Genomic DNA, 13,560 nt, shown 5'->3' with positions numbered 1-13,560 from the left:
GCGGTCAGTGCGCCGATGGGAGAGTAATTTACGCGAATTCCTGGGCATCCGGGTCTCTCTGCAGGTGGCCTCCTGGGTTTCTTCTCGCGTCTTATGCTTTCGGTGTCGCAGCGATTGCTGCACTGTCACATTATTCACTCAGCCTTCTGGATTCATCAAACTGAATATTTCAGAAATCAGTCTTCATTAACACTGCTTCATTAGTTCTAGTTACGTATGTAGATACTCCTGTCGTATTTTACTTTTCCTATTTCTTCAGCATTATTGTTTACTCTTTCTCTATCATGACACACAAGATTTTGTTTGTGTGCTGTTCATTTTCTTCTCTTTTTCTTCTTTATTGGTTCAGTTTATATCTCCCTTGTAACATTCATCCTTCCAGGACGTAAATGTGTACAAGCTTTTAGAAGGTGATGCAAGGCATAATGCCAGTTAAGACAAAATCTCGTGTTCCTGAAAATATGGGCATAACAGCAGGTGGACTAGTAGATGCTAGAGACAAACAGGTATTGAAAGAAGCGGTAGAAGCTGTTGTCAATAGTTTTGCAAAACATACTCAAGGCTATGGAAGGGGTATAATTTGTTGTTTTTTTTTTTGAACAAAATAAACTTATTCCTTCACAAGTTATATATTGTTTAATTGACTTTCTAGTGAATGTAGTAGAAGCTTTGCAAGAATTTTGGCAAATGAAACAAAGCAGAGGAACAGAACTAAGAAATGGAGCTTTAGTTATTTACGAATCTGTGCCTGGTACCAGCCCACCTTATGTATGTTACGTCACTCTTCCTGGAGGATCTTGTTTTGGAAGCTTTCAAAATTGTCCTACTAAAGCAGAAGCTCGTAGATCAGCTGCCAAGATTGCTTTAATGAATTCTGTTTTCAATGAGCATCCAGCAAGAAAGATAACAGATGATTTTATAGAAAAAGCTGTTGCAGAAGCAAGAGCTAGCTTTGCCAAACCTACTGCAACATCTAATGGTGTTGGTAATCAAGCACAAGTATGTTATATGTTTGTTTGTGCATATTTACTGCAATTATACATGACTAAATATAATAACTAGACTTTGTTTGTAGGGAAATGGAGATGAAAAGGAGGATCCAAACACCGGTATTGGTGCATTTCGTTTTATGTTGGAATGTAATCGCGGGAGGACAATGTTAGAGTTTCAAGAGTTAATGACAGTTTTTCAACTACTTCATTGGAATGGATCATTGAAAGCTATGAGAGAAAGACAATGTAGTAGGCAAGAAGTAGTTGCTCATTACAGTCACAGAGCTTTGGACGATGATATGCGTAGTCAAATGGCATTAGATTGGGTAGCGAGAGAGCACGAAAGCGGCGGTGGCGTTGTCGCTATGGAACTGGCATTAGCCGAAAGAGAACTCGAAGCAGCACGTTTAGCTGGAAGAGAACTTAGATTTCCTAAAGAGAAGAAGGACATTTTGATGCTTGCTCACGCTCAAGTATGCCCTCAATGACTTACAACAAGAGTCACCGAATTGAAAAACGCGTTTACGAAGATTGTTTCGCAAAAGCTGATGTTAGGGAAATATCTGTTTCTTAATGTCATGCGATGTCGCTATATTGCGAAACGCTTTATTGGTTTCTAACATCGAGCATATAAACAATTCCGTCCTTTTTAACAAGTATTTTTGGTGATAATAGACTGTTAATGGAATCATATACTTGTATTTTTAAAATATTTTAAGCAAATAACTGCCAAGTTTGAAATCAAAATTATTCATAATTTGTAAGTGCGTCTATGTATGTACGAATACGCATATTTCTGTATGTTGTACATACATACAACTAATTTTGTTACAAAATCTCGTCTTCCAATATTCTTTCTACAGTCTTTCCTAGACATAGTATTATAGTATATTCTTATTATGTAGCAAGAAACGCTTGGTGATATATCATGCTTGCCTGAGAAACGATATTAAAGCAACTTAAACGGTTTGTCATGGAAACATCAATTCATACGTTCATCATATACGAAATCATAGTTTCATCATATTTTATATATGCGCATGAAGTTACAGAATATTAATGCGCCGACTGTATGTAACTGCAGTTGCATATACATCACAGACTGCAATTGTTTTAAAAATATTTTATTACTATTTTTAAATATTGATAAATACACGTTTTAATAAAATTTTATCATTTGAAATGACACCTGTTTTTCAATCTTAATGCGACGGTTGCGCGGTAATTTCAAGAGCAGTTTCTGCCAGCTTTTTGGTACCTTCTTCCTCTTCCTGCATTGGATGTGCTAATACTTTGTCTATTATTCCAAATTCTTTTGCTTGAGCTGGACTCATGAAATTATCTCTTTCCATAGAACTTTCTATAAAAATAGGATACGTTCGAACGAACTGGATAGATATAATTCAAGTGCCACGGACTTACATACCTATTTTCTCCAAATCCAGACCTGTATGTTTGACATAAAGATTGTTAATTTGTTTTTTGAGTTTTAATATTTCTAAGGCTTGTATCTGTATATCTGTAGCCTGTCCAGAGACTCCTCCAGATGGTTGATGAGTCATAATTCTAGCATTAGGTAAAGAATGACGCATGCCTTTTGCTCCTGCAGCTAATAGTAAACTTGCCATTGAGCATGCCTGTCCTACACACCATGTTGCAACCGGTGGAAGAACATATTGCATAGTATCGTATATACCAAGACCTGCTGTTACACTTCCTCCTGGTGAATTAATGTACATGTGAATTGGATTTTTACTACTTTCCGATTGTAGAAAGAGTAGTTGAGCAATCACTACAGAAGAAACATTATCCGTGATCTAGAAAGATAATATGTATTTTGTTATTTTGAAATTCAAATAATTTCATTTTTCAATTATATCAAAATCTAATGTAGGATATTAATTGTACCGGGCCCATAAGACAAATAATTCGTTCTTTCAATAGACGAGAGTAAATATCGTATGCGCGTTCACCACGTCCACTTTGTTCTACTACAACAGGTACAAAATTTAAATACCGTTTGCTTATTTTTTGACCAGGAACCTATAAAGTTTGAAATACATTATGCATTAACACTTTACACTTTAATTAAAAGACAATTAAAACGTATCAAATACTTACGGAAATTTGTAATAAGCTGTTTATCTTCCGTAATAACATTTCGATAATTTAACCTTTAGTACTTCCATAAAACGCTGATATGTATAACTGCAAAACGATGTTTCAAGTAACAAATTAACGTATGAATAAAAATTAGAAATAAAAGTCAGGAATGTATTAGTGAAATAAAAGGTTACAGAATAAAACATAACCTAAACAAAAATTTGTATCACGATATGTTATTAATTAAAAGTGCCGACGACAAAATAGTTTTTCGATTATACACCAATGCTAGCTATGTCATAATTGCAAGAAAGTTTTAAAGTTGACCTAATTCTTGTCTTTATGTATCTATGTATTTTGTCCCTTTTAGGTTATATTTTACTTCTTTTAACGTGTATGTTTTTTTTTTACTGGCACGAAAGTGTTTAACTTATTTTATTATCGACGTAAAAGTTCTTCTCTAATAAATTAGAATGTTCAACTGTGATTATTATGAACAATCTTCATTAAATACTCGTCGAAACTAACTTGTTTTAAGTGTGACGTAAACAGTGAATTTATTTTTACTGAGGTTTATTTTTATACACGTTATGACAATTAATCTAAAATTAATTCATTATTTTGAATGAACATTATACTTATAATGCGTAATTCAAATAGAAAACTATACACGTATTATGCACGTATTTATGAAGTGGCACGTGTGAACAGTGCTTTATTATGTTTTCTGCAGGTTCGTTACACGTTTCGGTATCATAGATTCTGTTGAAGATTAGTGCAATTTGCTTGAAACAAAACCAAATATAAAACACGGACAAGTTTCTAATGTTGAACGACTAGTCAAGTTGTACGTTGGCCAAAGTGTGTTATTAATCATTATCAGTAAGTAAAGTTAATACTAGGTTATATGGATAAATTTAACCTTTCGCTCTAATTTAGAAATATCGTATGTAAAGAAAAGTATACGTTTTAATAGAAAGCTAGTTGTATAGTCAACATTGGAATTAACAAAAATTTTATTGAGATCGTACATATTAATTTTTTATACATATATTTACAGGAACAATGAACGTATCGCGATTGTTCAGAACAGTATATCAAACTATAAGTTTCATAGATCAGAGGATATCGTCAATGAAACCCTCCACAAATATTTTTAATCGTAATATACATAATCTATGCAATAGACAATATTTAAATAATGTGCCAAGTATATGCACAAATAAAGTAGATTTGTTAGGTTTACTTCAACCATATGTGCCTATGTATAATCCCACGTGTAGCTTCAAGATGAAAACAGTTTTACATCGTCGTTGTAAAAGTTGTCTTTTGCTGTGGAAAAATGACAGAAAATATGTAATATGTAAGGCACATCCAAGGCATAACCAAGTAGAAAGGAAGAAACAACCCTATAAGACGTGGATACTAACGTTTGCTAATCAAAAACCAATACGCGACTGGTAGAAAAGTAATATACTTGATAAGCATAAATTGTATTGTGTATTGAAATAAAATTATTTATAGGATTATTAAAGTTTATTTGGTATTTTATTTTATTTCCCATATTCAAATGCCAGTTGCATTGGTCTCCACCATTATAATATCTTATTAAATTATGTTATTTGTTTACAAATAAATAGATCATTGTTGATTGTATTTATGAGAATAATGTGCTTTGATATTTCTTCAAATCGTTCGCTTTAACATCTGTATGTACTAGATGCTGAAAATGAAAAACAATACTGACCCGTAAACATTTTATTTCTAATTTTTAATATTAGTATCTTACTGTAAGGAGGGCAAGTGAAACCGCAAGCGGTGCGTAACGTTGTACATGGTTCGTATTTATTAAAATACAATACATAAGTTGATCCACCACAACCACTATAAGGAGCACGTGGAAAATTCGACAGACAAACGTATGGCGAACATATTGCAGAGAAAGAAAGCTACGAGTATGCAGAATTGTAAAATTAAGATTAAAGTATACATATGAGACACAAATGTACGTACCTCACAAGAATTGGCAGCAGAACTTCGCGAAACTGTCGCAGGAACTGTTAGTGTTGGATGGCATGGTGTGAAAGTGTTTCTAGAGCTTTCAACACAATTTGTATTGTAACACAATCTGTTGTTATTTCAGTATTAACGATCATTATTCAGAAATTTACTTACGACATGCTTGTATTTTTTATGTGCTTTTCCTACCAGAATTTTATTTTTCCATAATTTTTAGTTATTCACTAGAGTAATTAATGTAATAAAAGAATCTGATAAAATTTGACAATCAAGTCTCATAACAGTCATTTGTTGTATTTTTCTTTTATAACTATTGTATGTACATGTACATATACATATACATATACATATACATATACATATGTATATGTACTTATGTATACTTATAATACGTAATGTTTGATTACACATAAAATAACTGTTGTGACAATGGTCTTAAATTATAAGTATATAATTAGTTAGTACAATAGTGATTGGCGCGTAACAAAACAGATGGAAACGAAATTGTAGCTTCTGGTGTCAATATAAAAGTTAATTAGGATATCTTGGTAGGGGAAAAGTAAAGACCACCATGTTTGAATCATTTGCATTGATTTCATCCCATTCGAATAAGAATTTGTTCTCCATACTTTCTCCCCACATATCTTTTTGTATGGAAGAAATACCACCTGACCATGCCTGTACACGAGAAACTGCTATTTAGATTTTTAATCAGTTTTTGAATAAGATAATATGAACTCGAACAACAGTTATAGTAAACCTTTTCACAGTGTAATGCCCAAATGTATATCATTTTATTTTCTACTTTTAAGCATACTTTCTTTAATTGTTTTATTAATTTCATTGCCGCGCGTTTGCGAAATTGAATAATGAAGTAATACGCTTTCAACAACATGTATCTGTGAAGGGTTGAAAATGGTCTCATTAAAAATAATCTCTGGCGCTGTTGAGATCATTATCTAGCATGAAATAAATTTCACCTAGGAATTAGGATGTTAATGATTTTAATCATTTTCTTGGTATCTTTAAACATACTTTTTATCTCTGCCATAGTAGCAGCCGCGTCAACATTTCTACTATTTACTTTGTGTACTGTAAGTGAAAATAACATTAGTACGTGGTACCACGATAATGAGAAAAGAATAATACCGTATAGAATTAGCAATCCTTCAAGTTTTTTCAGGGAAGTAATCATTGCTGCTACTATGTGCTCATCCATAATAGCTTCACTGTTCACGTTTCTACTAGCCCAGACTTTCGAGGCCTCCCACTGCTCGGTCCGAATGCACCTTAGGGACGTGTTCGAGAAAAGATAAAGATAAAGGTGAAAAGGGAAGAAGTGCATTACAACGTGTATATAAGTACACACCTACCATAACCACATGGAGGTAAAATATCGTCTTTCCGCTTCCGGATCACGTAGGCTAATCATTGTTTCACCTTCTCGAAGAAAGTATTGTTCGCAAGTTTGAAAGGAGAGAATCGTCAAACCGGTGTCTAATTGCACGTCGGCGCAAAGTGCATAATACCAAGTGCGTCCAGATTTGTCTAAATCATTGTGAGACACAAAGTCTGCAATTTGATTAAATTGTTTTCAATGAGTCTCCCTTGGGCCTGTCGTTACGATTGAGACGTAGAGATTCGCTACCTAATTCTCGCAACTGAGCAACCACTTCGGAGTGACGACAAGACAGCATAAGAAGATGAACCAGTCGAGGCAGTATTAGCAGCTTCAAAAACGTTGATCCAATAGTATTGGCCATTCTGGAGCATATGAATCCAATTCTAAGAGCCTTCGAGATTTGTCCCCTCACCCATCGAGAGAAAAAGATCCCTGCGTACAATTCGGCGATCATATTCAGTTCCTGAGATTCGAGGGCTTCTTTGCTTTCGCTATAAATGTTAAGACTCTTTTCTTCTAAATGTGGAATGATAGCTCTGTAAATAGATGTATCGTTGCGTCATGTTAGTCCTCTATTGAATCGATTACTATCAATTTTGATGGCATTCTTACCTATCTTGATACATGTGTGCAGTAATCAGCATGTTGGTATAAGATGTACAGAGAACAAATAAATTTCTGTTGGAAGTCAGAGCTGTGTTTAAGCCCCAGATTGCTGCTAACCGAGCGTGCTTCTTCATACCTTTCATCTACATAATAAAAAGAACAATTATTTTAATCAAAAGTTTTCTTTCTGATTCATTTTGAATACGAATACTAATTGAATGTAACTAGTTACTCTGAAAAGGTCGAACATCTGTGCTAAACATTCAGCTAGTTGTTCAGTGTAATTCATAATGCTTTCTTCGTAGTCGGTCTTAGGCTTTTTATTTCCGAAGCATATGAACTTTAATCTCAATTGAATCAGTTGAACAATCGACTTCAGATCGATTATAAATTCTAATCTTGGAAATTTATATCCTAAATTCAATAATGCCATTTCAAGAATTTGCTCGGCCTCGAAGATGGAACCGCTTTCGAGGAAACATTGCCCCTGAAGCGTCTGAATTTTGGCGGTGAGAAATGGCAAAAGTACCACCTCGTCGTCGTTAAAGTCAAACAGCTACAAATATTTGATACGTGTCATACATTATATTTGACGTAACGTTACGCTACGTACCTCCTCGAGAATCGTCTCGCTTTCCATTAAAAGTTTTCGAGCTTGCGGTATATTGCAAATCATTAGACAAATTTCTGCAAATTCTAAAATAGCTGTCAACGTCAATTCAGTTTTTCCTGAATAGGTATATATATGAAACATGGAAAATATTAGAATAAAGACGTTCGTACTTAAAGGAAGCTAGGAACTGCTTTGCCTTACCAATGCCACGGCAATGCTCTAACATTTGTGTATAAACAGTCACTAGTATCAAATGACACTGGCAATCACTGAAATCTATGTCCGAAAATGTAACTGTTGGCTTTCTTTCGACGCTTCGAAATATGTTTAAACAAGAAAGTGGCACTTTGTCATCTGTTATTCATGATATTAGCTGACATTAGTGCTAGAAATTCCTAGAAATTATAAGAAAACATCAGATGAGAACATTTCGATTCACCTGATTTCCTTTCGTTGTGAACAATTTCCTTTTCGAGTTCTGCATCCTCGAGGATTTCATCTATATCCGTCGGCTTCTTCCTTCTATCTTCTTTCTTCGATATTTTTCCTAGCAATTTTGCAAACTGACCTTCTCCACAAGGCACGCAGCGTCTTGTATTTTGTTGCAAGTACTTTAGTGCTTTGCTATGTAGCTCCATTTTTTGGTTTTCCGTAAGCAGTCTTGTTGTGCATTAGTGACAAGTGAAACTTGAAATATTTCATAGCATACATCGTTGTGTTAGTACAATATAATGTTTGCATAGCTACTAACCGATATGTTGTATCACGAAACAGTGTCATCTTGAATCTCATCAAACCACAGGAAGCATACTTCGGTAAATCGCGCAACTCCTCTACGGAAGAGAGGAGAATTTTTATCTGTTTTCAGTACTCAAAGTCTACGAAAGTAATAATAAATTAATACTTGGAATCGTGAGACCGATGCAGCCGCAAAAAATATCCATCTCTGAAGCAGGATTTCGCATATTTCTGACAAATATTATCGGGTCCGGGTTTCTAGTGAAGTCTCCCATGGCGCAACCAAAAACTCGTATTTCAAATAGTTTCGATACAGCTAAGGAAACAGCACAATGTACAATTTCGATTGTGCGTAATTACACTGATGCGTCCAACGTTTAGTTTTCATTCAAAGTAGTATAACTCCATAATGAAAAAACGCAGGATGTTCACCAAGGTCTCATTGGATAAGGGAGGGTTCTAGCTTGAATGTTCCATTAAGAGAGATCATGGAAAAAATTCATCGAGTGCCTGATAGTGGGCTAAATTCGGAAAACGTTCATGTAAAAACCAGCCTCCCTTTCTCGGCGTGTCATGGACTGGACAATTTTTTTCGGCCAAGTTCAAATAAAGGATGCTAAAGTAGAGGCTTTGCCCTTTGGAATGAAACCAGGCTGACTCCGTTGCGATTTTTTTTGACGGAGATACAGTAGCCCAAAAATTGGCAACTTTTTCGGGCTCTGGAGCGCTGCCTGGTTCAGCGGCTCAGGACTCACTTTTCATTCAGACCTCGATATCTCGGCGAAAAAAAATCGCAGACCACTCGCCGTGGTCTCATTCGACAGGGGAGGTTTCCACCTAGAATATTCCGTCACGAGAGATCGCGGAAAAAATTCATCGAGTGCCTGATCGTGGGCTAAATTTAGAAAACGTTCACGTAAAAACCAGCCTCCTTTTCTCAGTGTGTCATGGAGTGGATAATTTTTTTCGTGTATCTTACCAGGAAAGTGTGTATCTTACCAAGTCCAATTTCTCTTTTAGCTGAGAGATTCATTAGACTCTCTAACATTTTTCTGTTCGCCGTCTCTCCAATTACAGAAGCACATTTTAGTAGCAGTTGGTCAAGAGGAGTCAAAGAGTCGAAAAGCTTCAAGATCATAACTAAGAACATGTACAACTTTGATTAGAATTGTCAGGTTGTAAAACATGAGTTAGTCTGAACATTTATAGAGTAATTACCGTCCATCGTAATTTCGGTGTCGACGTCTTCGTACGTAAAGTTTTCCGAGATGTTACAAACTGCAATCATTGTCTCTTCGTTTGCAAGGTTCAAATCCGATTTCTGTTGAGTCTCGAAATCTTCGTCATCGTGTAACAGAACCATACTGTCCTAAAGTGGAATATCGTTGCATGTAGTGAATATTATTAAAAGAAATGAGAATGGTATGACTAACTTTGAAGCTCGATCGGTACATTTGCCACCTATCCATCCGTCTTTCACGATGATTCGAGAACGTGACGTTTGACACAAATCTAATTTGTAATCGTACAAGCGTTAGAACGATCATACAGTTAACAATACTTGTATTTAATAATAAACCTTTTCAACATAGAAATAGGAGGCAACACGTAGCCCTGTATATTAGCTTCCTTCTTACTGATGTTTATTATTTGTAGTCCTCCAGCTTGCAGAAGACTTATCAAATAACTTTCGATCCAACCTGGATTTCCGAAACTCCGCTCTTGTATGAGTCTTGAAGAAGAAACAGAAGCAGAAGAACAGATAGAAAATAAGATAGATATTGGTGAGGATGGATTTGGTCAAGTTACTTCTCAAGTTCTGCTGGTAAACCATTGACGTTGAGTATCTGACAGGCAAGTCCAGCGTGATACCATCGATCTATTCCAGCCAGTTCGATGACCTTTTGATGAAAAAACGATGAAGACATACGAAGAGACACGAAGATTGGAGAATCAGATACCTTCGCTCTTGTCAAAAGGCCGGATGTCAATTGGAACTCTGTGCCGAGCTTTCGACCGATGCTTAGAACAAAGTACACCAAGTCTCTCTTGGTTAGAACATCGAAGAGTCGTAGAGACTCGTAGTCACTGTATTCAGTATCGTCGATTATGATCACCCAAAATTCCGTGAAGCAGCCTTTCATCAATTTCAATAGAAACTTTCGTAAAATCTTCTGTTTGTCTAGATCGGTCAAAGTATTATACCGGTGACTTATCGCGAAACGCACGTTGAACGGCTGATTAAGGGCGCACAGGAAATGCGACTGGCGCACCTTGCCGAGCCGAAGAAGCAATTTGTCCTCGCGTTCTTTGCGCGTCGAGGTGACGGTAAAGCCGAGAGGCATCGAGAATATCAGATGAATCAGGTTGTACGGGATCTGCGCTGAAAGACGTAAAGACGGTCTTTGAACCTTTTACCATGCACGCATGAGGCTCTTGACAAACAATTTGTAACGCGTCTAATTAAAAGAACAACCTTGGTGTCATCCATGTGCAGAGAGATATAGTTGCAGTGAACGCTCAGTGGAATATTTTGCGTGTATTCATCCAGCAACCGAGTCTTTCCTATTCTTGGCTCGCCTCTGAATCGCACAATGATACATTCTTACAGTCAGCAAATTTACAGTCGATTAAGTTTCGTTGATGATAAAAGAAAGCTAAGCACTTGACGATTAAGGTATTATATCGTGGTCTCGAAGAACGATCTTTCTTGTCTTCGGCAGAGTGGTCCAGCAAATTCAGTAAAATTTCCTTGAACGTCTGAAGCTCAGATTCTCTGCCGAGTAACGGATACTTGTTCCAAACTAAATCTGTCACGGTATATCTGCCGAGTTCAAACTGTTTCATTATCTTTCACGAAGGTATACAGAACTAGATAACAGAACTAGGTATTTAGTAGAAATATGTAAGTACTGTGGTTGCTCCAGAAATTCGTATATAGGGCCAACGTTCGTGATTCCTTTCAAGTATCTCGGTTCTTGCAGAATAAAGTGTCTCGCTTCGAGATGGGAGTGGAGGAAGCTCTCTCGGTCGCAGACAACCTAAGAATACAAGCAAGCTTTCGCAAATAAATCTCGACAAAGTGACGAGATCGAAAGAGGGGATATTACTTTATCACGGTACGCGACCATAAGTCTTGCAGCTTTGTTCACCGATATTCCGATCACAGTGTACTCTCTTCGTAGAATGTGACCCACGACGCCACAGTACGTCATCCCCGTCGTTACACCGACTGTTACGGATTTCACGTTCTCTATCGTTAGTAGACTCGTTCGTAGTTTCGAGGCACACCTTAGACCAATTTGAGATTCCAATTCGTGTTTGTCCCCGCGCAAACCAAAAACGCAGAGGAGCATTAGGTCTTTGTCGAAAAGGGATATCTTGTTCACGCAACCATTCATCGCTGCGACGATCCTTTGTATCGATGAACAAGGAAAGGATTATGTACACTTATGCAAGGATAAACTGCGAACGAATGACTTACTTGCAAACTAGTTTGTAGGCCGAGTTCACCAAAGAAATCAACGTCCTTCTTCCTACGCTCAGTGTAATTACGTTGATAAAAAGAATCACCACTTGCCTCATTTCAGTCAGATATTCTAGGGGTTCGTCCATCTCTACGGATCGAATGACTGGTCTCAGCATGTAGCATCTAAGAGCATCTTTCAAATAGGCTTTCGCCACTTTGATCACTTTAGGCCGCACTGGGGAACAGACGAACAACAACCATACAATAACCATATATGTATTCGTACTTGTTAATTAATTGCTTACAACTATAATCGACTTGTCGAAACTTTCCTTCCTCGAAAGTGTCGCCAGACAGACTCAACATCACGGCTTCAGCTTCCGGATCTATTATCGTTTTCGAGATATACATGGACTCGTAAGCATCTACTTCGGGTTCGTTGTCTTCCTCTAAACGAATTAGATCGTAAATTTCGATGAATCGAAACGCCACTTTGTCGCTTGGTGTACCTTCGGTGCTGGCTGGTATATCGTCGTCCCGCGATTGATACCAAGTGCCTGTGCAGGATACGATAAGAGTATGTATACCGTCTGGAAGCGTTTCGTGTACGTATTCGTTTGGATTGACCCACTGCCAGCTGCTCGGAGCTACCAGAATGTCACCGCCCCTTGATATGCAACGTTACTGCGTTAGTCCAAAGAATCCTTAGCAATGATCGAGGCGATGCGTACTATGCATCTTTATCGCTATTACCGACATAGACCTTCGGCATATTTCACATCCCATACAGGCTTTCCAGTGATAATGTAGTGGGACATGGTGTCTGGATCTCCGATAGACGTGAAGTACGTCTTTCCAGAAGCTATCGCCAATTTCACTGTCCGAAATTTCCAAATTCATGTGCTTAGATCTTATCGAACTCGATGCACGTAAATTGTATAACGCAAACCTTTCAGAGTGACTCCGACTTCGGTATCGTAAGTCCCAAAGTGTTTCTGAATGGTACAAGCAGTCTGCATCGCTTCTATCGCCAAATCGCGCATCATCATCCCGTCGTTCAGTTTCCACATTACTATGAACGCGTCTCCAGAAAATTTCAGCACGTCGCCATTATGCGAGAGTATTTCTTGGACCATCGCACCGATGTAACTGTTTAGCGTTTCGGTCAGCTTTGAGGGACCACCTTTTCCCGTTTTCGTATACTTCTCCGCGAGGTCCGTAAATCCTATAAAGTGTGATTCATCTGCCACTAATTGGTTCATCTGACACGGCAAATTGACACGTTTAGGGCTAATACCTGACACATCGCCTAGCATTAAAGTGGTGTAGTACATTCTGGTCTGATAATTGTCGTAATGATCTAAAATTTCGTCGGGGCACATCGAGGCAAATATCTTCGTATGCTGCTCCAACCTTTTTCGTAACAGCCACGACTCCCGACTTAACTTAACTTTGCGTTGGGTACCATAACCGTAGCCTGCTCGATCTGATGGATAACAGGGCAAAGATTATAGTATTTTCCCATCGTACTGTTCAATAATTACTTACTCTTACTTTCCACCACTTTGTACGAATCTTTCTGCGTACCCTCAACAGGCACTTTGCTTTGTAAATCCAT

General features: G+C 37.3%; 5 protein-coding genes across 7 annotated transcripts; 2 read left to right on the top strand and 3 right to left on the bottom strand.

The window, feature by feature from the left end:
• Positions 1–74: 74 nt before the first annotated feature.
• Lft (Limb expression 1 family member lowfat) lies at positions 75–2,175 on the top strand. Its single transcript, XM_076382124.1, has 4 exons — positions 75–214; positions 383–573; positions 653–999; positions 1,076–2,175. Exons 2-4 carry the CDS (start codon positions 414–416, stop codon positions 1,478–1,480), a joined length of 912 nt encoding a protein of 303 aa, XP_076238239.1. The 5' UTR covers positions 75–214; positions 383–413; the 3' UTR covers positions 1,481–2,175.
• Positions 1,569–3,676, bottom strand: Clpp (Caseinolytic protease proteolytic subunit). 3 transcript variants are annotated; one of them, XM_076382127.1, is made up of 6 exons: positions 3,526–3,645; positions 3,114–3,200; positions 2,901–3,035; positions 2,419–2,809; positions 2,182–2,352; positions 1,569–2,094 (listed from the first exon to the last, which is right to left on the bottom strand). In XM_076382127.1, exons 2-5 carry the CDS (start codon positions 3,150–3,152, stop codon positions 2,195–2,197), a joined length of 723 nt encoding a protein of 240 aa, XP_076238242.1. In that variant the 5' UTR covers positions 3,153–3,200; positions 3,526–3,645; the 3' UTR covers positions 1,569–2,094; positions 2,182–2,194. The 3 variants fall into 3 exon arrangements, with proteins under 3 accessions (XP_076238242.1, XP_076238241.1, XP_076238240.1); XM_076382126.1 differs by lacking the exon at positions 1,569–2,094 and having other exon boundaries at positions 2,096–2,352; positions 3,624–3,676; XM_076382125.1 differs by lacking the exon at positions 1,569–2,094 and having other exon boundaries at positions 2,096–2,352; positions 3,526–3,637.
• A 64-nt stretch (positions 3,677–3,740) lies between these two features.
• Positions 3,741–4,634, top strand: Mrpl36 (mitochondrial ribosomal protein L36). The gene is made up of 2 exons (XM_076382128.1): positions 3,741–3,977; positions 4,156–4,634. Exon 2 carries the CDS (start codon positions 4,161–4,163, stop codon positions 4,557–4,559), a length of 399 nt encoding a protein of 132 aa, XP_076238243.1. The 5' UTR covers positions 3,741–3,977; positions 4,156–4,160; the 3' UTR covers positions 4,560–4,634.
• An 865-nt stretch (positions 4,635–5,499) lies between these two features.
• Positions 5,500–6,039, bottom strand: LOC143181695 (uncharacterized). Its single transcript, XM_076382238.1, has 2 exons — positions 5,875–6,039; positions 5,500–5,792 (listed from the first exon to the last, which is right to left on the bottom strand). The coding sequence occupies exons 1-2, from the start codon at positions 6,037–6,039 to the stop codon at positions 5,646–5,648; spliced, it is 312 nt and encodes a 103-aa protein (XP_076238353.1). The 3' UTR covers positions 5,500–5,645.
• Positions 6,040–6,090: 51 nt separating this feature from the next.
• LOC143181453 (adenylate cyclase type 10) lies at positions 6,091–13,560 on the bottom strand. Its single transcript, XM_076381836.1, has 27 exons — positions 13,491–13,560; positions 13,240–13,428; positions 12,892–13,167; positions 12,696–12,819; positions 12,248–12,609; positions 11,958–12,177; positions 11,584–11,887; positions 11,387–11,514; positions 11,139–11,297; positions 10,950–11,055; positions 10,435–10,851; positions 10,283–10,374; positions 10,053–10,205; positions 9,907–9,985; positions 9,692–9,842; positions 9,473–9,613; positions 8,640–8,789; positions 8,487–8,568; positions 8,175–8,395; positions 7,937–8,089; positions 7,736–7,851; positions 7,355–7,678; positions 7,129–7,265; positions 6,763–7,052; positions 6,488–6,686; positions 6,264–6,403; positions 6,091–6,206 (listed from the first exon to the last, which is right to left on the bottom strand). Exons 1-27 carry the CDS (start codon positions 13,558–13,560, stop codon positions 6,091–6,093), a joined length of 4,899 nt encoding a protein of 1,632 aa, XP_076237951.1.

The sequence above is a fragment of the Calliopsis andreniformis genome, chromosome 7, assembly GCF_051401765.1.
Source record: "Calliopsis andreniformis isolate RMS-2024a chromosome 7, iyCalAndr_principal, whole genome shotgun sequence".
Taxonomy (NCBI): domain Eukaryota; kingdom Metazoa; phylum Arthropoda; class Insecta; order Hymenoptera; family Andrenidae; genus Calliopsis; species Calliopsis andreniformis.
Note: the sequence above shows the minus strand (reverse complement) of the source record. Positions and strands in the feature narration are given on the sequence as shown.

Bases quoted from the DNA above. Each gene is read 5' to 3' on its own strand.
- Lft (XM_076382124.1), top strand. From the start codon at position 414: ATGCAAGGCATAATGCCAGTTAAGACAAAATCTCGTGTTCCTGAAAAT. The intron at 574-652 runs GTATAATTTGTT...TTGACTTTCTAG, and splicing joins TACTCAAGGCTATGGAAGGG to TGAATGTAGTAGAAGCTTTG. The intron at 1,000-1,075 runs GTATGTTATATG...CTTTGTTTGTAG, and splicing joins GTGTTGGTAATCAAGCACAA to GGAAATGGAGATGAAAAGGA.
- Clpp (XM_076382126.1), bottom strand. From the start codon at position 3,152: ATGTTATTACGGAAGATAAACAGCTTATTACAAATTTCC. The intron at 2,810-2,900 runs GTACAATTAATA...TTATCTTTCTAG, and splicing joins TTATTTGTCTTATGGGCCCG to ATCACGGATAATGTTTCTTC. The intron at 2,353-2,418 runs GTATGTAAGTCC...CTATTTTTATAG, and splicing joins TCTGGATTTGGAGAAAATAG to AAAGTTCTATGGAAAGAGAT.
- Mrpl36 (XM_076382128.1), top strand. From the start codon at position 4,161: ATGAACGTATCGCGATTGTTCAGAACAGTATATCAAACTATAAGTTTC.
- LOC143181695 (XM_076382238.1), bottom strand. From the start codon at position 6,039: ATGAGACCATTTTCAACCCTTCACAGATACATGTTGTTGAAAGCGTAT. The intron at 5,793-5,874 runs GTTTACTATAAC...TCTCGTGTACAG, and splicing joins GGGCATTACACTGTGAAAAG to GCATGGTCAGGTGGTATTTC.
- LOC143181453 (XM_076381836.1), bottom strand. From the start codon at position 13,560: ATGGATTTACAAAGCAAAGTGCCTGTTGAGGGTACGCAGAAAGATTCG. The intron at 12,820-12,891 runs GTTTGCGTTATA...AATTTCGGACAG, and splicing joins AGTCGGAGTCACTCTGAAAG to TGAAATTGGCGATAGCTTCT. The intron at 9,843-9,906 runs GTTAGTCATACC...ATTCCACTTTAG, and splicing joins TGTACCGATCGAGCTTCAAA to GACAGTATGGTTCTGTTACA.